Source organism: Phycodurus eques, chromosome 9 (assembly GCF_024500275.1).
Source record: "Phycodurus eques isolate BA_2022a chromosome 9, UOR_Pequ_1.1, whole genome shotgun sequence".
In the NCBI taxonomy this organism is placed as follows: Eukaryota; Metazoa; Chordata; class Actinopteri; order Syngnathiformes; family Syngnathidae; genus Phycodurus; species Phycodurus eques.
Window position 1 is genome coordinate 28,976,609 of NC_084533.1, and position 23,757 is coordinate 29,000,365.

The window sequence follows — 23,757 nt, forward strand, 5'->3', positions numbered from 1 at the left end:
GGCTTAAACGGGGGAGGGGGGCACCGTGGACGGAGAAGAGACCCAGATAAAAAGAAAGTGACTGAAGCCAGAGTGTGCGTTATTCACGCTTGTGTGTGTGTGTGTGTGTGTGTGTGTTTGTGGCAAGCGCTGGCATTCGTCCCGGTCACGGGAACGTCTGTGTTGCCCGAGTTTGCCAAGGGTCAATATACGAAACGAGGGGACATGTCATGGAATTAGAAAGGGTAAAAAGGAAAAGAAACTGGAAAAGAAGATGAGAGGGGAATGCTCCATCAAACAAAGGTGAGAGACGAACGCGCGGCGAGACGGCGATGCTGCGTTTGTAGAAGAAGATGACGGGAGAGAGCGAGAGAGAGAGAGAGAGAGACAGGGAGGGAGCATCACTGCGAGCATGTGACGATCAAGAGCAACACAAACGCGGAGGAGAGAGCGAAAGAGAGCGGCCGAGACGCGCAGACGACTCGAGGATTATTCGAGATGGGAGCAAAAAGACCAGGACGCAATCATAAGGACGAGAAAAGACGAGGAAAACATCAAGTAAGTCTGTGTGCGTTTTTGTGTACGTGTGCGCAAATAGAGGGAGATCCAATCTGCGGAGCTCCTCGCGGTCCACGCTTGGCGTTCAGCTCAGTGCGGACGGACGGAGGTGCGGAAATATTTCACGGACCACTGAAAGCAACAAATAAACAACGTCAAACTCCGCTGAGAGTGCATTTTGCTGCGCAAAGTCTCCCAAAGCTGCGCACACGTGACAGCTTTGTGCATTTCTGTATTCACAACAATGAAGACTTTTACACCCTCAAAAAGTTCCAGATGTTTGCGATGACGTGTGTGAGCGAAAGAGGCAGAGCACTCCATCTGATTGCTGTTAAAAGATCTAATATGGGATTACACCAAGCTCCTGTCGTGGTGCAGTCAGAAAGACGAGCGTCCCATTGGCAGGAAGGAGAGTTCATTTCTGTTCCTCGAGTCCCACTCTGGGCCGATGGACCCCCGTGGGGCCAATTATCGGAAGCTGCGTGGAGCTGCAGGTCCCCAAAGGTGTCTCGGGTGCAAACGTGTCGTTGAGGGGACCAACCCATCTCGTGTATCCCGAAAGGCGAACCTCTGAAGTCGAACGGAATCCGTTGGCGCTGTTGCTTGACGTCCCATTTGTTGCGGTTTTACCATCGCAAATATTGAAAATGGAATTAGTTTCGGGATTTAACTGTTGCAATGATAACGCTTTTATTAACGTACCATTGAATAACATTAAGACATAATGCCCGACGTGAGTGGCGTGGCAGATGTAGTTAATATTCCAAAACGGCACACAACCGCAAAAAGGAGTAAACTCAAGTAGGACACACACCTTCCGATTTTGAACCATTTTTTTTTGCTGATTTTGTAAATATGAGGGAGCTCACACGTTTGTGCCCGGGATCGCCGAAACAGCCGAGCGCGCACACTTAACGGTATCCCCGCCACAAAATCACAATCAGACGTATGTCGTCATGCCGAGATTGACCCGTGAGAGGCAGCACGGCGCCGCGAGGAAAATACGAAGAAGAAGAAAGAGTAGAAGAAACTCCACTAACTCTTTTCTTCTTGGGGAATTGATTGTTGTAAATGATACAACAAGTTGCTTCTCGATCCTTCCGTTTCATGTCGCAATCGCAAAGTCCGTGGCTAGGCCAAACTCGGCGTGGAGCGGACCACGCAACCGGGATTTGCGATCGTGAATGCGGAATCAGTTTAACGTTTACAATTGTCACCCCTGACCCTTTCCTGAGATCGATCGATCGCAATTTGTGTTTTCGTCTCAAAGTCACTCAACACGGCATAAATGGTCGGGACGATCTTTCGGAAACGTCCGAGAATCTGCCTGGACTGACTTTGGCCGCAAGAAAGGCGAAATGCGAACATTTGGCAAGATTGTCAGCATGCGTGCACTCTGCTTTGAAGTACAGTATCCCGAAAACTCCTTACAGCCTTTTGAGCCTTTGACTTTGTTTTGTCATTTCGAGCCAGAAGATGCCGATTGACCAACTTAGATTGAATGTTATTATTTTAGGATGAGTATTGCAATACAAAAACATTCAAAACATAGGGTCACAGCTAAGACGATAACGTCGAATGTATCATCTTCTCACATTCTTGTTCTCTCAACACCTCTTGTTGAGGACGGTCCTTTTGGAATAAATGTGGCAAAATAGCCAAAGAAAAGGCAACACACACGTGGCGAGTCAAAGGAGAATTGAACTTGTGACTTTGCGGGTCCACTGTACTCCCCCCATCCAGAAAGCGTCAACGGAGATGACGAAGACACTCGGGGTCACGACGCAGAGGTCGGAGGCAACATGCAGACAAGATGAGTGACAGGTCGGAGAGACGATAAGATGACAAAAGCAGAGAGTAACGGAAGCACGTAGACAGCTGTGAGAAAGAGCCGGAAAAAAAGAAGATGAGTTGAATGAGTTGGGAAGCAAAATTGCTGGAACGAGAGTGCTGATGTGATCAAGTGAGCACGCTCAACCGGCAACAGCAAATCAAACCAATTCCATCGGCAAATGGATTTGTCAATAACTTGCTCCCCTGAAATATTTCAGCCCTTGTCTGCTTGCATAGGTCGCTAATGACTCCGAAAACGTGTCCCTCACAAATCAAAGGAAGACACACTTCTTCTTCTTCCTGTGTGGCCCTCGACTGGAACTGCACGTCGCCATCAATTACATCCTGTTCGGCAGAAGGAAAAGAGCTGCGAAAAGGCGCACTGAAATCCTGAATGAAAATTGAATTCGGAATAATGTCCATCCGTGACCTCTTGTCTTCCTTGGGGTCACGGGCGCGCCGGAGCCCGCAGGCGGGGCGCGGCCCGGACTGCTCGCCAGTCAATCGCAGGGCACATATCGACTGGCGCGCACTCCCACTCACGCTAGCGACACAGGACGCTACTCGCGATAAGCCCGGTCGAACTCAAATTGAAATGCTAAATGGTGAAGCGCTTTTCTACTTTCAAGGTACTCAAAGCGCGGAGCAACTGGGGGTTCGGTATCTTGCTCAGGGACACCAGGACGCGGTCACAGGGTCGAAGCCACAACCTTTGCCCCAACACTGAACCTTGGGGCCCTCTCGGTAATGTCCAAAAAGGAGGCTGCGCAGTTATTATTATTGTTGTTATTGTTATTATAGTTCATTGAATTTTGGTTTTTCGTCCAGTCTAAAGGTCTTTTCACACCAACTCCTTCATTGTGGATGTGCCGCAGAAGTTGGCAGCGCCCGAATTGAAATTGTTTCAATTCAGGCAGCAGCGTGTTATGATGACATCTCTGCACATCCAATCGGAGAGATGGAGGCGGAGTGAGTTGTACAGCTCAAAAAAACAGCTTGGGGAAAATGGAGGAAAAAATGTGTCCCAATACAAATGTGCTACACTGATGCGGCCGCTACTTGGAAGGTAGCGGGTTGGTTGAAAGTGGTAGAAACGTCTGATTTGAGCATCTTTAACAGTAGAAATAGCGCTGTGCAAAGTATGCTTCACTTATATCGCGTCTCCTCCTCCTCGTTATAATCATCGTTGTAACGGTGAAATGCATATTGCGGAGCTGGGGCCCACTTCACGTCTAAACCGGCGAGAAAAGGCACGAGGCTACTTCCTGCTCAGTCGCTTAGCAACCAGTGCCTGACACGGCCACGCTTGCGTTGTCCCCGTGACGTCCCGCGCCCTACCCAGCAGTGGCCGGCGCAAAAAAACGAGTGCATCGTGTAAGCTCCTTAAAACGGATTATTCTTAAGCAAGAAAGAGAAGTGTCGCTCCACTCCTGGAGGTGGCAGTAATGTGTACTACACACAGTTACATGAAAATAAGGCACTTACAGAAAGAAATCCGAGACCCTTACCTGATAAGGAGACAAAAACTTGGTTTGTCATGCCACACCCCACCACAAATGTTCTTTAAAACCAGTCCAAGTTCTATAGTACAGTAGTTTTTACACACAACTAAAAGCAACATTCCCCCCCCCAAAAAAAAAAAAAAAAAACAATACATCACTAACAATGAGAAGCTACCTGGGACTATACTGAATTTCCACAAGTAAAACAAGGACAGTGAGCTAAACTGGATTGTAAATTCACCATGAACCTTCAAATGACATTTTCCATTACTGCACTGAATTTTGAGTGTGCGTGCGTGCGTGCGTGCGCCACACTTTCGCAGCAGAAACGAGGAAAGAGTTCAGCGTGGCACGGGCCGCTCCGGTGGGAACTTTGGGTTGGCTTAGGCCGGCCGCCGCCGTGTTTGTCTTATTGCCCGATTCGGAGATGAGCTTTGCTGACATCTGGCTCTTCGGCCGAGCAGCCGATTAAAGCGCGTTGTCCCTTCAAATCACCCAAGCACCCGATTCAAGTTAACAGCAAAAAGGAAACAGCAGGGTTGCCTTTCTGCTGCTTTCGTCGGCGCTGCTTACTTTTTCTGAGGTGCACTTTTGATGAAATGTTGAAAGGAGACCTGCAGAATCACAATATTCAATCCTCAGCAGAAACAAATATGGTTTAATGGAAGGGGTCAACAAAATACCAGACACAAAAGAGAAACGTCTTCTTAGTACTTTCCCGAACAAAATATCCAGTAATCATATTTAGTTACGTCGTTCTTGCCAACGATCAGCTGAGCTTTTCCGTGTCGACGGCGAAGTCAACTTGAATGAATGTGAAAAGAATTGCAGGCAGACAAGGACGTGTGCAGGGATCACGTCTCAGCTTTGTACTTGTTGGCTTTCATAAATATGCAAAGAAATCTCTGGCGAAACGCTCGCAGGCATATTCGGAATCACTTGAGGAGGACCCTCGAGGTTATTGCCAATGGCGGTGTGTCTTCATTTTCTCTTTCGACAGTTCTTGCGGTTTATTTTTTCAATGAAGTGGCAGCTTTAAAGATAACAATACTATATATGACACTCAAATAGGGATACGGTTCAGGTATTTTCTCACTTTAGTTTCATTCTTATGGTGGCGAACTTAACCGAAATGTTTATATAAATAGGAGCCCCTTCAAAAAGTATGCATCAATACCATCAATGTGAAACAAGCCATAACATAAAATGTGTGGAATGTTTTGGGCGGAAAGATTACTGTGACTCCAGTACCCAGAATGCAATGCGCGTCACTGGACTCGAAGTATTTACTGGCTTTCGGAGGTGAGGGTTTGAGGACGAAGGACCGAAAGGTGGAATTACAGGCCGCTAATATGAGTCTCCATCAAACGTGTACACGCGCACGCACGCACGCACACACACACACACACACATCAATTGCCTGGTGAATGATGGGCCTCCCCTTGAAACGACATAAGACATGATTCGTTGGCACAGTTCGTGCTTCGTTACCAGCCTACAGGAGCGCGTGGACATGCACTTAAAAACATTTACACACACACACACACACACAGTCTAAAAAGCCAGCCACACACGAAGCAACTCAGGACTAATACTCACATCAGGATTTTTCAAACTTAAAAAGATTTTTTATCTGTGACGTACAGTATATAAAGATTAAAATAAAATACCAAAAAATCAGGCATTTAGCAGTTTCGATCATATTGTGTGTGGTGTGCTCTGATAATTGTAACACAGAACAACACTCCCATAAAGTTTCTGTTCCACCGCAATCTCCAAGTCTCACGTGATCTCAATAAATTGGATTTAGATTTTCTGATTGCCAATTGAAAATCAAAAGAAAAAATGATGCACAGATTCAGAACTACGCACACTGCGAAATGTTCGCTGGGTCGGTAGCGTCGCTCGGTGTGCGGCAGGCTTAGTGGGTTGAAAGACGCTCATCCTAGCATGCTTCCTGTCTGCCAAAATCGAAAATGTCTACAAAGCCCTAGTGCTACACAAGACTAGAAAGACCACAAACACAAACACAAACACGCACGAGCATATGCGGACACCGACCTCGGGCCTGCCCTCACTGTGGACAATTGGCGAGAAGCACAAACATGCCAACTGGCAAATTTAATTCACAGCATGTAGAAACAACTTTCAGTCAATCAAAATAGACGCTGCTGAAAACAAAAGAAAAGTGTCGTGTTTAAAGCTTGTGTGTGTGTGTGTGTGTGATAATGGATGCGCAAGCGTACTTGCAGTGTGTATTGATTATGTGCAGCTTGTGCGGCTTTAAACATTTCATTTATTTGCGCGCGTTTACTTCTAGAAGCACGACTCTTCCACGCTTCTGTCTTTGGCCTTCTGCCACTTTTGGAGCTTTGAACGTGGGAAAATTGGCATTTCTCTCTCTTGCACTGACGTGCGTACATGACGCTCCTCTCTTTCTTCATCCGTTCTGTCGCGTTTTACGCTGCTCACCACTTCTTTGCGCCTCCCTGTTAGCCTTGCTCTGCTCGTTTGTCGCTTCCTCATCGTCGCCCTCGGCCAACAGCGTTACCTCCCCTTCTCGTCCCCGCTCGTTTTTCACTGTCAAGGGTGCGATGTGGGTGAAATACAAAGAGCGGCGACATCGGGAAAAGCCGGGATCCGACCACATGAACAGCAATTGAAAGACAGCGCAACAAAGACGTGGAAAATTTGATGGTGAGCCAAAAAACACAAACAGCGAAGGAAGACGACAAGCCAGTTGTCAAAAGCCGCACTTGAACACACCGCAAAGGCAACACGGAGTTCACTTGCTCACACAATTGACGTGCGGGTCGATACTGTAATGCCAGGGGATCTATATTCGTGACCAGCGCAAATCCGGTGCGAGGCGTGGCATGACTCTGCGAGGGGGAAGGGTTTCATCGGGTTGTTGTAATCTCGCAAGTGCCCGCAATCAAAGTGGCTCAAATCATTCATTTGCTTTAAGTGAGGCACAATGATGGTCGCACGCACGGAGAGAGCGTGACGTAGCTTGGCCGGCGTGGCAAAAGACAACATGGTGATTCAATACAGGATGTGCTGGTGATAACTGCGGGCGACTTAAATACGAATCGATCCCCACCCATGCACGATCGTTCGTTCCTGAGAGGGTTCGATGGCCGCCGCTCACACATTTACGTCTGACTCTGATCCACTTCGCACGTCCGCGCGTCTGTTTATCTGCCAGGAGGCGGGCTAGACCCGGTTCCGGTACTTTCGTGCACCGGCGTACCCACCGGCGCATCTAAAATGCGACGTCTGCGCCGGTGTGGGCGTCACCGCGGCCGGCTTCAATCCTGTCCAATCGAAGCGGGTCATCTCGTACCCTTTAAAAGCGCCGCAAATAGTCTGGCGCGGTGACGTCATAAATGCGGAACAGGTCTGGGCGAACCGTGCGTGACCGGAGAAATGAGCGTTTGCGGTATTCTCGTATTAAAGACAATGAGCTGGCGGAAAATTGCTGCTGACTGAAATATGTCTGGGCGCCTCATTGATTGACATTCCATTCGACGGTCGTTTGTTTCCACCCCAAAATGGCAGTCGACATTCATGACTCAAAGTTTGTCAAAACTGAAAAAAGGGCATATAAATGTTTGCCACTGTTGAGCTCTCAAGGACTGTTACTAAAGCAGGGCGTACACACACACACACACACACACACACACACACACACACACACACACACGCGTGCTCCAGTCGAATTGGGGACTGTCATTCTACACGACAGAAGAGGGAACTTCGGATTTTGGTTATTTTTAAACGAAAAAAATAGAATAGAACATTGACTTAACGGTCGGGGACAACATCGGCGAAGTTTAAGCCTGTTCTAAGTATTGTTTTCAAATATACTGTAGCTAGTAGTGCAATTGGCTCCTGACCTATGCCCGTGTACCCCGCCGGCGCCTCATCCGAGGGCAGGCGATATTCTGTCCAATACGGAGGCACGGCTGGGTAGTTTCAATTGCATTTGCCTGACTAGAAGTTGCTGCTAGGGAACTGCTAAGAAGGTCATGTTCACTGTACTTAAACAGCTGCTGACATTGTTTCTGGTGCGGCTGCCGTTTGGAGAAACAAACCGTTAGAAATAAGATGAAGTGAAATTGCCTTCAATTGATTCTGCCGGAATCCCGCAGCAAACACTGGAGCAGACCTCCTTCTTAAATATGCAGACACAACTGCCGTCCATCACAGTCTGGTTTGGTGCTGCTACAAAAAAGGACAAACTCCGACTGCAACGGACAATCAAAACTGCTGAAAGGATTGTCGGTACCCCCCTACCCGCCATTGAGGACTCGCACGCCGCCAGAACTAAGACAAGGGCGTGCAAAATCCTCTCGGACCGTCCGCACCCCGGTCACCGGCTCTTCCGGCTCCTTCCCTCAGGTAGGCGCTACCGATCGACGCAAACTAGAACTAGTAGACATTCCGACAGCTTCTTCCCTCTTGCGATCAACTTCTTAAACACCTAACCTATAATTCCATTACAACAAGCTGGCAATTTTTTGACTTGAGTTCGTTGTCACATTTCTGTGGGGCCAATTATTTATTACTTGTGCACTCACTGTAGTTGTCTCGCCATGCTGCACTATTTGCATATACTGGCCACTCATGCCAGAGTAGCATCTGCTCCATTTGCACACCGATTGAGGAGTATCTGTAACATTTGCACAACCGACATTGTCCCAGATGATCGCACTACTCGTCACTTTAAACCGCATACACTCCTTGAAGTCTCAGCGCCCTTTGCACAATGGTCATTGCACCGGACTATTGCAATATTAGTCGTTCGAACTGCTGTAAGTGCTAGAGGACTCTGCATCTTTTTGCACAATTGTTTTTTGTCAATGTCTTTATGTCCCCAAAGTGTTCTGTAAATTGACCGTCTGTCGTACTAGAGCGGCTCCAATGACCGGAGACAAATTCCTTGTGTGTTTTGGACATACTTGGCAAATAAAGATGATTCTGATTCTGATTCTGATTCTGATTGTCCGCCTCACTCATCTCACTTGCTAGAAAATTATTTTCCATTTCGCTTTTCCCCTGTTCAATGTGGTTGGTCTGAAATTTAGTTGTATCATGCAAAAATAATGCACACACACACACAAATCAGTGATTTTTGGTACAGTCCAGACCCAATATCATGGTGACCCTTCCTCAACAGTCCAAGTCCGTTTTTTTTGTTTGTTTTTTTATGAGCAGGCAATGGAGAAGTCCCATAGCCAAAGATACTTATGTCAAGATATTCCGAAAAATATCATCAATGTCACTTAAAGTTGGAGCCTTTAGTGTGATGAAGGCTCACAGAAGAGGCGAAGAGCCAAAGAGGCGCCTTTGAGTTTCATTTTTGACATCAGCAACAACTGCACAACTGTTGCCACAGCTGATTCAGAAGGTCTGAATGAGGTGAATACGATCGCTTTTGCCATTGAACAAATAAAAAGGCCGACAAACTCATGGATGTGAAAAATGAAGAAACAAATTGTTATTTCTTCGTAGGCCCCAAAATGACATCAACAACTTTCTTTTTAGTGTATGAACTACTTTTTTAGAGATTTTTTTGTTTGTTTTTCTGTTAAATAGGACAGCTAGGAAGTAATTGCATTCAGTAATGCGTATGCTTGATTTGCTGAGGTGTCATGCTCTGTAGCCGCACCACCGGTGGCCTTGTAGTTCCCAAGTCCACAGATTCTGGCTTCAAGTCCCAGCTTGAGCCTTCCTGCGTGAAGTTTGCAACGCGTGGCTTTTCCTCCCACTTTACAGAATCATGCATGCTAGATAAAATGATACGTTTAATACAACTCCTGTTGGACGTGTAGCTCATGAATTGGTCAATCAGGAATTGAACAATTGAAAGCTACTCGATATATTTCATGTAACACGTGAATGTCGCATCCAAATAAGCGGGATACTTTAACATTAGAGACCTGTTGAACATTTGAACTGTGCCTGGTGCTAAATCTATCACTTTGATCAATACGCTGGAGTGTGAGTTCAACATGTGGTTTACTCTACTCTATTGGTCTTAAAATACCTCAAGCAAAAGTCCCTCTTAGTTCCTGCAAGGGATAAAGATCTGTTCCCAGCACGCGCCTGCTGGTCTAATAAGAGCTTGATAGAGTTGTATTGATCCGGCAGCGAGGCGGCACTCGAGGCTTACAGATGGTGCGAATGTCTGCATTTCCGTGCCAGTCTGGACATTTATTCTCTCACCCCCTCTCTCAGACATTGTCTCTCGCTCTCTTTCCACAGATGCAAAGTCTTTGCCAACTCATCGTCTGCAGGCCATTGGTCAGAAACTGGGACAAGCCTCGATAATGGCAAGTTGCTAAACCACTGAGGGAAAGGACATCGAAGCGTTTGTTGAGTGCCGAGCAGTCGCATTCCGGCACGCTACCGCTTCCCTGACTCACTTCCGATCGGACGGAATCGGGCTGACTTCGACCCATGCCCCCGCCCGCCCCGTCTGCCTTCAGCTCCTCGGGGGGCTGAGGCGACCCGCCGAAGAGCATGGGCAGGAGGGTGGCCGACCCCACCAATCCCGTGCCCGCGCTTGGGGTCCCTCTGACGGTGGGACGATGGGGCCCGCCGTGCAGCGTCGCCGTGCAGACGTCTCCCGGACCGCGGACTCTCCCTTCCGTCGAACGACACGTCGGCCGAGCGGCCGACCCGCGGCGAGCCCTCGCCGCGGCGACAAGCGCAGCGGACAAAGCGGAAGTCGCCAGGAGTGACGGCGGCGGTCTGCCGCTGTCCAAGGAGACTTCGCAGAACGAAATCAACAACCTGACGCAGGACGACATCGGGTCACAAGGGTCGGGCAGCGACGTTTACTGCCAGATAAAAATGATACGGACGAATCCGACAGACTCTAAAGGGAAAAGGATATCGAAGTACGCCAATGGCAGCGTGGTGGGGTCTGATATGTTGGGAGGCGTCTGCACTGAGGCCCCGGAAGTCGAGGAAGAGAGCCAAGAGAAAGGAAGGGTGCAATCTCCTCGTGAGGAGCGACAACGTTCTTTGTTCAAGACGGGGGGCGTTCGCACAACCGTTCACGCCGCTCCGCCTCGGCCCTGTCGGACGGCGACCGCCTCCTCGCCCCAGCTGTGCGGAACGTGCGGGAGAAAGCGGTCGCCGCTCACCCAGTGCACAGGCGCTTGTCGCAGAAGGGCCGCACCTCAAATATCGTCCAACCCTGCACGGAAGCAGAGCGCGCTCCAGGACCACGCGAGAAAGGAGTCGGCTTTGGACGCCAGGAACCGAGACGCGTCGGTGAAAAGCAGTAAAATCCCGCAGTTGTCACACACAATACCGAAAGCGCACAGTTCACACTCCAGCCGTGAGGCACCCGCTCACAATCAAACAATGAATCAGCAGGCGAGGCCGCATTCTGCAGAGTTTACACACTGCAAGGACACGGCCACACAAACAGCTGACACACACACTCGCAGGACGGCAGCGCTAACGGACTCACCCACGACGACAGAACCATCGTTAGCAGACAAACACAGGCGTTGTAAAAGCCAGCATCCAAGTTTAAACTCCACAGCTTCAGAACCTTCTCCTCGTGCAGATATCAAATGTAGCAGCCCTCCAGCTCTCCCTGCAAAAAACTCCCCAAAATCTGCCGTCCCCAAACCATCCGGTCTCGTAGACCCCGACAAAAACACACAGCCCAAACCAAACTCCTCCAAAGAGACGAAAGCGAAGAACTCTACCAAACAGAAGAGCAAATCTTTCGATGACCACACTCAGTCTTGTAAGACTCATAAAGCGGCGCAATGTAACGGCGCTCCAGCGGGACTCCCGGCTGGGAGCGCACCTCGCGGCCTGGAAAGCAAATTGCAGTGTGTGGAGGACAGCCTTGTGTCCAATCAGGAGAAGATCAAGGTGCTCCTCAACGTCATCCTCGACCTGGAGAAGAGCAAGGCCTTCAGCGAAGGGTGAGGCAATGTGATGCTCATTACTTTGACGTTTTTGAAGAGACTAAAATCAAGTTGAAGATTAGCGGCCTCCACTCGGATCGCGGGGAGTGTTGCCCGCGTCTTACCTCCTAGCAAACACATGGTGCTCTGCAGTTGAGTAAATAGATATTCTCGGGCTCTAGTTGAGGAAAATATGGTCCACTCACTGGCCACTGGACATACTGTGGTGAATTGTATACACCATGCCTGTGGAGATTTGATGTCAAGTGTGGACATTTGTGTCATCCTTTCTCAATTCCCGCGGGCATTGATTGAATTCCTTGCGAATCGTGCGCTCTTACATCTCGTCACCTTATAAGGTGAGTCGTCACCATGGCAACACCATTCCTTCCAGATGAAAAGGTATTGACCCGAAGAGAATACAATTCCGTTCTCCAATCCCTCTGGAGTTCATTATTTTATTCCTGAATCTCCCATACATCCAAATTGGCCTCTGCCTTCACTTAATTGACCAAACGCTGTCAATTTTTCTTTCGTTCACGTCTCTGCCATCTGCTTCCACCCCGCACGACGACCCGTCCAACACGCCGCTACATTGTTACGTGCTCCGACGGCTTCCCGCCGTTTGCCTCTTCACCTTCTACCTTGCTGCGCTCTAACTTTCACCGTCACTAGCTCATTTCTCTCCTGAAGCCTCCACATTTTTCCTTCCATTTAACTTCCTTTCGAGCATTCCTTCTTAATGGATGCTGATCTCACACGGCATTAGACAAAGCGTGCTCTTGCCATTACTTTCCCTCTCAGTAAAATCGTCGTCAAATCATCGCATCTTGAAGATGATTCATTATGTCTCGAAGCAATTGAAACTGAATGGGGTGTAGCATTAGGCTGCAGCCAGCAGAGTTTCTGTTGATGCGCTCTTTACTAGTTACTACTCGTAGCAACCTGACATTTTGGCTACTCCCTACTGCAACCGGTACTACGTCATACTAAAAGGGAGTTCCTAACACTGTATATTGCCTCTCTCATAAACAAGCAACATCTCACTGACGACAAGGATGAGCATTTTGTGTAATGTAGTCCTCTCTGACACTGTCAATCGAAAATGTCATTTTTCGACAGGCATAATATTTTTTTTTTTTGCATTGCATTTCATCTGATGATGGCGGCTGTGAGTGTATTTTCTAAACCGCATCGAGCAGCTACGTAATCTCCCCCCGACAAAAAAAGGGATGTAATGGTTTCGTTGGCACGTCATTTTAACACATCGGCAGGTTTCCCCGTGTAGCGCGTCCACCTAAATTCTTTTTCAGCACGGGAGCGCCCTCGTCCCCTCTCAGGGTAGACAGATGTCCCGTGCAGCAGGCTAATCCCTATCAGATTACATTTGTGAAATGCAATTAAATGTTTACGGCTGCTAAACTGAGTGCACAGGCACTCCCGCACTGCGTGCGAGTAGCTGAGTGTTATGGACGTTTACTCATCTTTTAAGCAGTTGAAAAATGAAGGACGGACAAGACGAGATGAATGGCGGAATGAGCATAAAAGAAGTGCAAGTGAGGGCAAACGTGATTTTAGCCTACAGAAGGAAACTGTGATAATGTAAAGAGGCTTCTGCTGCAGTGCTCAGCTAAAAGAAGCCATAAAGTTTTGCAATTTTAAATGGTAAATACAGTAGGAGTCTCGCGGTCAATTTTAATGAATTAAAACGGCGGTTTTATTGACATGGACGACAGATTAGCACATCTGCCTCGCAGTTCTGGGGACCGGGGTTCAAATCCCGGCCTGGCCTGTGTGGAGTTGGCAAGTTCTCCCCGTGCCCGCGTGGCTTTTCTGCGGGCACCCCGCTTTCCTCCCACATCCCAAAAACATGCGTGCGAGGTTGATTGAGGACTCTAAATTGCCCGTAGGTGTGAATGTGAGTGCCAACGGTTGTTTGTTCGTATGTGCGCTGCGATTGGCTGGCGAGCGCTTCGGGGCGTACCCCGCCTCCTGCCCGATGATAGCTGGGATGGGCTCCGGCACGTCTCAGAAAATGGATGGATGGATGTTTTATTGACAGGCATCAGTGGGCCTAACCAACTTCAGTTGTGAAGGGAAACAGTCCTTTTTCATTTTGTGCCGGACATCGAATTTAAATTCTCCCAATAGTCGCACACAGACTTTCTTTCTGCGAAATCTCAATAGAATTGCAGACATAGTGCAGACCTCTGCCAAGGTTGAACTGTTAACACAAGTGAAATTCTATTTATTAGCATCACTTGTTGTTCTGTACGTTTCCTCTCACAAAAGCGGAAAAAAGAGCATATTTCTGTTTGTTAGCTCGCAGGCTACTCATCGTAGGTATTAGAACGAACAAAGTGAAACCTTGGGAAAAACAGGAAATAGGAGGATGACAGATTTGTACATTTGTTTTTTGTTTTTAAATTCTGGTGCAGGAGTAATAGTTCTATTGTGACTAAAATGGTGACCAAAAAAACAACAAGGACTTTTGTTTGCATGTCTATCCATTTATTTTTTTTAGCTTGAAAGATACAGTACTTCCTGGTTCATGCTGAATGACTGAAGCTTTTCCGTACTAACCAACAAACACAATTGTTTAATATACAGTAGGTCTCTGCGATTGGCTGGCAACCGGCTCAGGGTGTACCCCGCCTCCTGCCCGATGACGGCTGGGTTGGGCTCCAGCACGCCCGCGACCCGCGTGAGGAGAAGCGGCTCAGAAAATGGATGGATGGATGCAGTAGGTCTTGTGTCACATTTCATTGGACACATTTGCACCTACTGGCTGAATCCTGCGATGCACATCGCGTCTTGAAAATTGAAGCTGACATCTTTTGCTCTTCCACGGCTCTTAGAAAACGTTTGAGACAAAGCTCTCCTTTTCCACCACCGTCCGTTCCATCGAGAAACCCGGCCTGCTATTTTGGTCCCGACGACACGGAGACGCAGCTGTGTGTGTGCGGGACGAGCGCGCGGCGACAGCAAGGAAGGTTGTGACGTGACCGCTTGACAGTGCAACGCGAAGAAAGAAAAGAGTCTTCCAATTACACACACTATTGTGGTATTGTGTGTCTTTTGGAAATAAATACGTCAATGAATAAATACCGGGAATAAAAGTGTATTGTGTCAGAAAATAGTGAGTTTAGTTGATAATATTTTCCTCAAATGAAAGGGAATCATTGGCTTCGGAATATTTTACATTTTGGACCTCATTCTGTATCCTATAAAATGTTTTATTGACATCCTATTGGGTATTTATTCATATTGATAATATTTATTATGGTGATGCAGCAGGTGTGTAAAGAACATGTTTTTCGGGGTACTCGGTTTGTAATCATATTTGTATATTCCATATGCATCTTCTTCTTTCTGAAGCCGGATTTCTTCCGAGGTAACGCTATTTGCAGATAGAAATGTACAATAAGCGAGTTGAGCAGAAAATCCTAAATCCCGCGTGCTGTGTTAAGCGCCGGTTTGTTGTTTCTGCAGCCGCAGCTCCTACAGGACGGGTCAGGACATCAACAACTGTCCCACCTGCCAGAAGACAGCTTGCATCATCTACAGGTAACTTTTGCAGCTAATCGGCGAGCTGCAGAATGCAGGTACATCTCCATAAAGGACAATACAAATAAACCAATTCTCATTGAGTGAGATGTACCTGTACAACATTTGTTTAGATGTTCAAGTTCATGTTTTTCTCCTCTTGGCTTTCCCTGCTTCCAAATATATTCATCATACAATTCGTTCTGTTGTAGTTTTCATTTCCTTTTCAGTCTGCTTTCCTGCTGAGTTTGCCCCTTCTGCTCTCTTTTGATACTGTACATTTATCATGGTTTAGATAAATACATGAAGTACACGAAGTCATCCGTCATTTTGATCAAATCCAAATTTGCGAGAAGTGATGCGCTGCCTCGCAAAGTTATTTACACAAAGGAAAGTTCCGGGGACGCGAGCACTTGGCGACATCACATCACTCGTCTTCGTAGACACGTCGAAGCGCGTGTGTGTTCTCGCGGCCTGATACGACGTGTGCCTGTTTCATCCTCCCGTTGTTATGCAAATCAGCAGCTTCTCATGCCGTGATTCGCATCCCTCATTTGCATTTCATGTAACGTGCTGTAGCCTGGATCCATGTGCCCGTTGCCAAAGGCCTTCATCATTTCTTCCACACCGACTGCACACACTCTTTCTTAGCGGCGATGGAACACAATCCATCCATCCATTTTCAACAGCGCTTATGCCGGCTAGGCTCCGGAGCCTATCCGAGCCGACTTCGGGCGAAAGGCGGACTACGCCCCGAACCGGTCGCCGGTCCGTGGCGGCGCACATATAGACGCGGACGACACTGAGCGGGACCTGAACTGGAACACGATCCTCCAAATGCAGCAGCCGCAGTTCGACAGGTGCGAATTAAGCAAACAAAACAGAGGGAATTAGCTTTGTTTGTTGCAGATGTCCCGTTTACTCATTTCATTTGCGCGAGCAGTCCGAGATGGCCTGACAGGGGGTGCAGAATCGTGACCACCTCAGAATGCGGTTCTTGCATTCTGCATGACAGACATGCACAGCTCGTGTTTTTCTAATGTATTTATCCCTCCCTGGAAGGAAATTCCTGCCAGCAGAGACCAGGGAGGTGCCTGGGATTGAAACATCAACTCTAATCATTGATGATGAAAAAGAAAAAAAATGGTTTTGATGTGGGCTGGCTGCCTGAGGATATTTTGCATTTGCTGTCCTTAATTAAAGTCAGCGATTGGAGACAAAAAATGAACTTTTGACAGCCCTTCAGTTTTCCTCAGTCAGCTTAAACAGGAAAAATGGACAGAGAGGAACACTCATTCGAAAAAAGACTTCACGATACAGTACAAGGGATCTGATCAGAAGACAACAATTCTAAATCTTGAAAGAAGCAGAGAAGAAATGGTCGAGTTGATTTTCAACCATGAGCATCTTGGCTCAAAATCAATCACGTGTCGCAAGTATGTGGCGATTAAACCGCCAAAAGAAAAACCATAAGAAAGACGTGACATTTTGACCTTTGACTCCCACGCCGAAGACGTACTGTCGCGATTTGAAGACGTACTGTCGCGATCCGTCACCTCGGCCGGCTTGTGTCAGATCGTTAACATTAGTAGGGTTATTGAAATGAGCAAGGAACATCTCGTGGTCATGGCGGGTGCAGAGAGCGGAAGCCAAATCTTTTACAGGTTTGTTTTTTTAGATTCCTACAATGAGAGAAACTCTCTGGAGGTAGAGAGTCCAGTTATGTTCTACTTTTTGCAAACAGGGTGCGTATGGAGAAAAAAGTACGTCTCGTCACATGATTTCTTCAAGGGAGGCTTCTTCACCCATTAGTGTCGTCAAGCTCCGATCTGTTATTCAGGCAGCAAACCTCTCCATCGCCGTCGCTGTGCCAGCGTCTGTGGCCCTCACTCAGCCTCTTATCCCACTCGTCCAACGGCTCTTTTGAGGCCCTTCCCTTCCTTTGCCTTCCTGATTCGCTCTGCGCTGACGTCAGACTTTCAAAAGCTTTCGAAATTCCATCTCTCGGAAAGCTTTCCGGCCTACCTGCTCGCATCCGCCGAGCGAGTCCGGCGCCGTCCCGCCCTCTCATCTCGCGACCGCTCGGCTTCATAAGATAATCACGTTGGAAGTCAGGGGAGCCCTCAGTTGCCCCCCGTCTCCTCTTCCCACTTGTCTGGAAACGCTTTCAATCAGTTCCAACAGGGCAAGGTCTGAAACAGGTCGGGTCCGACAATCTCGTATATCATATCAGATCTTGAATACCGAAGGTGTTCAGTGTTTACGTGAAGCCGACACCTCCCGAGTCACGACGCCGAGAATTGTGATGTGGAACGTAACGTAGCCAATCGAAGAAGCACACGAGACTGAGGAACACGGACACGACCGCAAATCAAAACAAACCTGTCTTACCCCGTGTCGTTTTCTTGTATACAAGTCGTTTTATTCCGCCTCCCTTCCCTTCATCATCACGCGGCAAAGATCGGCGCCCGTCTTCGTTCGCGGGAGCTCGCGTGCGATCACGCGGAACTTGGAACGGAATCGGTGTTCTGTGTTGAGGTTATCAAAGCACACCACACACAATACGAGAAAAATACCCCTTAACTCTGAGTACCGATTTGACGAGTAATAACAAAATAATAAACAATAATATACAGTACAGTCCACGCTAAGTATCCAAACATAACAGTTCCAGTTAAAGCGACATGGCCCCGCCCAAGCACCCATGAGTAGCCCGCAAGCCTGTTCTAAAAATAGCTCACTTGTGATGGGACATTATAGTCATGGTCTGTGTTTTGGTTTAGATGAGACTAAGTTTTGTTTCGCGTTGTCCTGTGTCCCATGTTGTTCATGTCTCGTGTGCCCGTTTGGTTCTCGTGTCAACCAATCAGCTTCTTCCAGCCACCGGTGTCTCGTCCAGGTGTTGTCTCGCCAGTTTGCTTGCATTTCATTTTCTTCTTTTCTTCCGTCCTGCCTGGTTCAATGTCGATGTCGATTTGTCGTCCGTCGTCTTATTTCTTTGTTCTTGTCGTCTTTCTTCGTGAGTTCTTCCCAGTGTTTGTTTGTCAGTTTGAATCGTAGTTTTTTTTCAATTTGTTTATTCCATGCATCTGCCTCCATTATCCTTGCCCACCTAAATTCAATTCTTGCCTCCCTGCACTTGGGTCCTCCACCTTTCCGCCTCCAACACCACGTAAAACCCAAAACTCTGACAATTGTGATTTTCTAGAAATGGGATCGTTTGAAAATGTAAACACTGGCAGAGATTTATAGAAGTGTGGCAGATTGATTTTTATGTCTTATGATTGTGACAAATGATTAACATCCACCAAAAGGAATATCATGAATTATTAATGATAAGATAAGAAATGATTAAAGGTAACTTCAGCAAATTTGTTATTTTGCAAAATGTGTATCAAACTGGTAGCCCTTCGCATTAGTCAGTAACCAAGAAGTCGCGCTCACTTTCAAAAAGGTTAAAGTCATCACAACCTTCAAGCCAACATTTCCAACTGCATCATAATTATTTGATTGACTGATTCTCAACTACAATTTACACTCTCCTGTACAGTTTTTGTACAGGCCGGCAGCGGCGGATCTTTCAGAAAGATGGTCGGGGGTCGGGGTAAGAAAAAAAGAAAAAAGGCAGGTGGGGGGCTCAGGGTGAGGTGGGCAGAAGGAAAAGAAAGCCGGGAGGGTGAACACATCGCACGGGCCGTGCGCCCTTTCCACATCTTTCGCTTGTCTGCTTCTCCACTCCGATCGCTTTACTTGCGGTGTTCCGATTCTCGACAGCATATGATCAATAATGATAAAAGATACGCTTGCGTTAAGAACCAAGTCAACATCTTGATCTCGATGCTTTTTGTTCACCATTCTTTCAGGTGTCCGTTTTGAACGGGAATTTCTCTCCAAATCGATATTTCCTCCATGCGTCTCTCGTCTGCATTAAGTTGTTTAATGGTGTGAAAAATGAGCCGCCTCATCAAATAAGCGCTGCAACTTGACTTGCGACGTTAGCCCTGTGTCTCAATGGCTGTCATTGTGGCGTGTCCACTTGCACCACACGTCCCTCCCTCTCTGCAGTGTGGAGCATGACTTCCGCCAGCAGGAGGGCCGCTTCCGGCGGGTGATGGAGTCCCTGGAGGGAGAGTACGACGTGCCCGCGCCGCCGGTCACCAAAGCCGCGCTGGCCGCTTCCCAGGCCGACCGGCCCGGCGCCAAGGCCCGCGTCAAGAAACTCCGCAAAAAGTGTTTCTGGTGGCTCTGATATCGCAGCGGCCTCCGAGGGACGCTCGGCCCGGTTGAGTCCGGAAAGTTCCGCCGCACAGGAATTTTACGGTGCCGTTTTGGCTTTGGAAAAGAAGTGGCAATGAGACACGGATATGAAATCCAAAGGAGCTGCTAAACATCGAGACAAATGTAATGTATACCAGATCTATTGATTCATGTTCCAGTTGTGGTCCAAATGGGGAGCCCGTGTTCCATAATTTGGAGCAAACGGATGGAGCATGAACACTTGAACACTTGAGACCGTTTGCCACCCGGCAAAGTCTTTTGTCACAAGGATTTATGGCCGAATGGATTCGTGCACGTGGATGGGAATGAATCACAAAGCGACCGTTTTGGCTTAATCGCCGTGGGAAATATCGGTGGTAGATATTTCCCACATCGAAAATCCCAGGAATTTAACAGCTTAATGTTGGTACATGTTTCTGAAGTCGAATAACGTAGAATTAAGTGAAGCATCGGCGAGGAACTCAATAACGCAACAAGAGAGAGCAAAGTGTTGCAGACGACAATACGGAGCAGCCGATCACGGGCTGACAGGCGGCCTCACATGATTAACATTTATGTCACCGCTGAGACTGATTGATTCACACCTCAGGCTCAAGCTTTCTACAGTCCATTCATTCGGGACTCATACACGTGCAGACCGTCAAAGTATAGGAGCCGCACTGTTAAGTGTTCATTGCTTGTATTCTTGGTTCCTTGAGACCATTCTGAGCCCAAAGTAGCAAAATAGGGAGAGGAAAAAAAACTGTTTGTTACAAACTAATGCACACTAAATGGGGCCAGCTTTTGTGAAACTTTCAAACAATAATAATGCCCATTTTGGATTTAAATACATACTACATGCTTGAAGATCATTGTTGAGAGTTCTCAAATGTGGATGAACTGTATTTTCCCATTACAGTTTTTATGTTGTTGTTTTTTTTTTTGGGGGGGGGGGGGGGGGGGTCGTGGCTAAAGCGTGGCCGAGTGACGCAGCTCGGCCCCGACGTGAGTCGTCCTCCCTGACAGCCGACATGTGCCAGACAAAGTCGCATCCGTCTTCCCGGTATTTGATTGACAGTTGCCGGGTGAGCACGGACAAGCAGAAAGCATTTGAGAGCGGAGAGAACCGTCGGATTTCTCGCAATTCTGAAGCCTCATTTGATATCTTTTAACCATGAAAATTTGGCAGGGTTGTTAACACTCAAACATTGATTTTCATTGTACTTTTACAGTACAGTATTTTTCTTTTCATATACTTCCCCACCACTGCATCAGACTGCGAGCTGTGTCTAATTTACTTTTCACGTAGCTAAATAACGTTACCCCGACAGCAGTTTTATACCTCTGAAAAGTAAGTGGACTTTATTTTGATTATTGTATTATTTTGCCAATGTTTCTTTCTTGTTTCTTCTTTTTTGGGGAATGGGGGGAACAACTCCCAAAAATGCTTAGTGGTGGTTTAGCCCCGCCTAGTCAAAATTTGCGGTGTTTCAAGTCAAATTTCAATGCAATTATAATGGGTGCCAATTGTGCGCAGATTGGCAGGGGGCTGCGAATAGCGAACGTCCACTCTATTGCTAAATGAACTATTAATTATCCTGAGTCAATTGTCCTCCACGACTAATTATCTACCTGGCGGCCTCAATCAAAACGAAACCTTTTCTTTATGACTGCACAAATTATGTTTGGCTCTCTCTCTCTCTCATCTTATTAAACACATGGTAATCATGTTGTTGCCAGTCAGCATACGACCCTATCAAGACAAACACGTATATACATTTATATCTCGAGTATAAATCTGACATATAGCCTTAAAGCTGCTGCTTGGGTATTTACACTACAGTAAAGATACTCCTGCAACAGACAAATTCAAGCCCACATCTCATCAAGTCTCTTTGTCAGGTTGACGTAGTGGATTCCATTCAGGCGAGTTGACAGTTAAACAATTTATACAGATGCCGACTCTTTATTGAGTAGAAGTGAACCAGTTGAGTCATAAAAATCACACGTGGCTGTCTTTGTAACACTCTCTCTCTCACGCACAAACTAAGACAGTTTGGTTCCAAGCAATTCAAACCTCTCACATCGTAAACACCTCATTCAGCTAACAGCTGACAAGTAGCCAACAATTGCAACCTTGGATGATTCTTTGTTTGTTTTTTGTAAAGCTTTCCCACTTCTCCTGATATTCCTCCCACGTGTACAATACAAATGTGTATTTTCCACAAGGCGCACTATTGCTGACTCAACGTGAAGTCGACTGTATAAATTGCAAATATGCCGTTGTTTCCAAACAGCACACCAAGAGACAATGATATGATATCATATAGTATGGGCAGAAACCTTCAGGAACAGTAACAACAGCTAAACCATTGATTCGCCAGCCACAAAATTAGGTCGAGTCATGGCTAAAAACATTGGCACCCTTGGGTGCGATATAAAATGTCAATGCAAAACTGTATTATACTGCCAAGTCGCACGCACCAAAATCAGCTACAATGAATTCATGATGCAGAAAACCGATTACTGCTTCTGTTTAATTATGTTATTACTATATTTTTATAAAGTACAGCATCATAGATTGCTATTTTCCGTATCAAAAACACAACTAATAGTTTCGTTTTTTGGGGGGGGTTGGGGGCTGGAATGGATCGATGGGATTTGGATTCATTTCAATGGGGAAAGATGACTTACGTGAGATACACGTTGTGAATTACAAGCGCGGTCACTTGGGCCGTTCACGAACGGGTGCCAACTCCGCTCGGACTTCGAGTCTGAGCCCAAGTAGCCGCGGAACAAATTCAACTCGGATTTGAAGGCACGTCTGTCTTGTTAAATGAGCACAAGGCAACAATCAGGGCACACGCATCTTCGGTTCCTATATTGCTTCAAAACATTTATTTACGACGCTAAACATTCTTAAGTCATTGTAACCAAGTATTTGGTAAACAAGAGCGGTGTAACAGTTTGTCATGTTCAAGCTACTGCTGCACTTCAATGTCTGCAATAATCTCGGGCGATGTGGTCAACGAGCTTCTACCATTGGTAAGTGACAAAGATAATGGTTTAAAAAGGTGTTCATTTAAGAAAGAGTCAAAAATAAACACTGTTTAAGCTCCCTTGTGTAGTGGTCCAGTTAATATCCCTATGACAGTGTCAAACAAAAGTGAACATTATTATATTTGTAAAATGTATATTAATTTCGATACAGCATCTCGTCAGATTGATCAAGGTTCCCTAATCAAATAGCATTGTAATTGTTATTGTGCATTGCTATAGTTGCCCATTGTAGCATTTGCAAAGAATGACTTACAATTAGAGCATGCTCTCGGCCCATTGTGATGACCGTCTGGTTGATGATCCTCAGCAAGGATGCCACAATGTCTTTAATGTGCTCAAACGTTTCCCCCTAAGAACACAGCCACACAGAAAAAAAACAAAAGAGCTCAGGTGCACATCAAAACATGCGCAGCTGTGGAAGAGCCGCTGCAAAAAAAGCAAAAAAACAAAAATCAAAACAGGACACAGTCTTCACTATGCAGGAAATGAGTCTCAGGAAAATCTTTTGACTTGCAAGAGATTCTGACGTGTGTGCGTGCGCGCTTCCATTTCCATTCCTTTGTGGACACTTTTCCCATTTGAGAAGACGATGAGGACTATCCGAAGCTCTCGGTTTCACATTCTACATTCCTGATGTAAAATTCCAAAAGCCTGAAACTGAAATGTTTTTTTTTTGAAGGAATGGAAGTATGAAATTGAAAGATCTGGTTCAAAGTTTGCATTTCCTTCTGGTCCTGCTTCAGGCATTGCTAAAGACACAAGTCGCTTTGAGGGAGGGGTGGGGGGGTGCAATAAGATTTAGAGAAATGATTTATCTTTTGAAACAAAAACTTGAAAATTGCTATTAGTGCACATTTGCTGGCTGCTCAGGAGTTTTATATTCAACTCTGTTGAAAAAAAAGTTCAGAAATGGGATTTAAATAATCTATTAGTTCCACATGTGGGGAAATTCATGTTTTTTCTTTGTTTAAGCATGTGTGATGACGATGTAATCTGAAGGGGGTTACCGACTGTAAGGTAGTGGTGGGGGAGAGTGTGGCTAGACAGGTTAGGATGGTGGTGTGGAAGATGACTCTGGCGGT

General features: G+C 46.7%; 2 protein-coding genes across 3 annotated transcripts in view; one reads left to right on the forward strand and one right to left on the reverse strand.

The window, feature by feature from the left end:
* The window catches only part of LOC133407349 (dedicator of cytokinesis protein 2-like), an 87,578-nt gene that overhangs the window by 22,462 nt on the left and 41,359 nt on the right, over positions 1-23,757 (reverse strand). Inside the window, exon 26 of the mRNA XM_061685137.1 lies at positions 22,929-23,024. Within this exon, the coding sequence (XP_061541121.1) occupies positions 22,929-23,024 (96 nt within the window). The remainder of the gene's footprint in view (positions 1-22,928; positions 23,025-23,757) is intronic.
* LOC133407350 (protein INSYN2B) lies at positions 101-23,338 on the forward strand. Of its 2 annotated transcripts, none has more exons than XM_061685138.1 (4): positions 101-537; positions 10,143-11,830; positions 15,305-15,379; positions 19,424-23,338. In XM_061685138.1, the coding sequence occupies exons 2-4, from the start codon at positions 10,401-10,403 to the stop codon at positions 19,605-19,607; spliced, it is 1,689 nt and encodes a 562-aa protein (XP_061541122.1). In that variant the 5' UTR covers positions 101-537; positions 10,143-10,400; the 3' UTR covers positions 19,608-23,338. The 2 variants fall into 2 exon arrangements, with proteins under 2 accessions (XP_061541122.1, XP_061541123.1); XM_061685139.1 differs by lacking the exon at positions 19,424-23,338 and adding an exon at positions 19,222-19,370.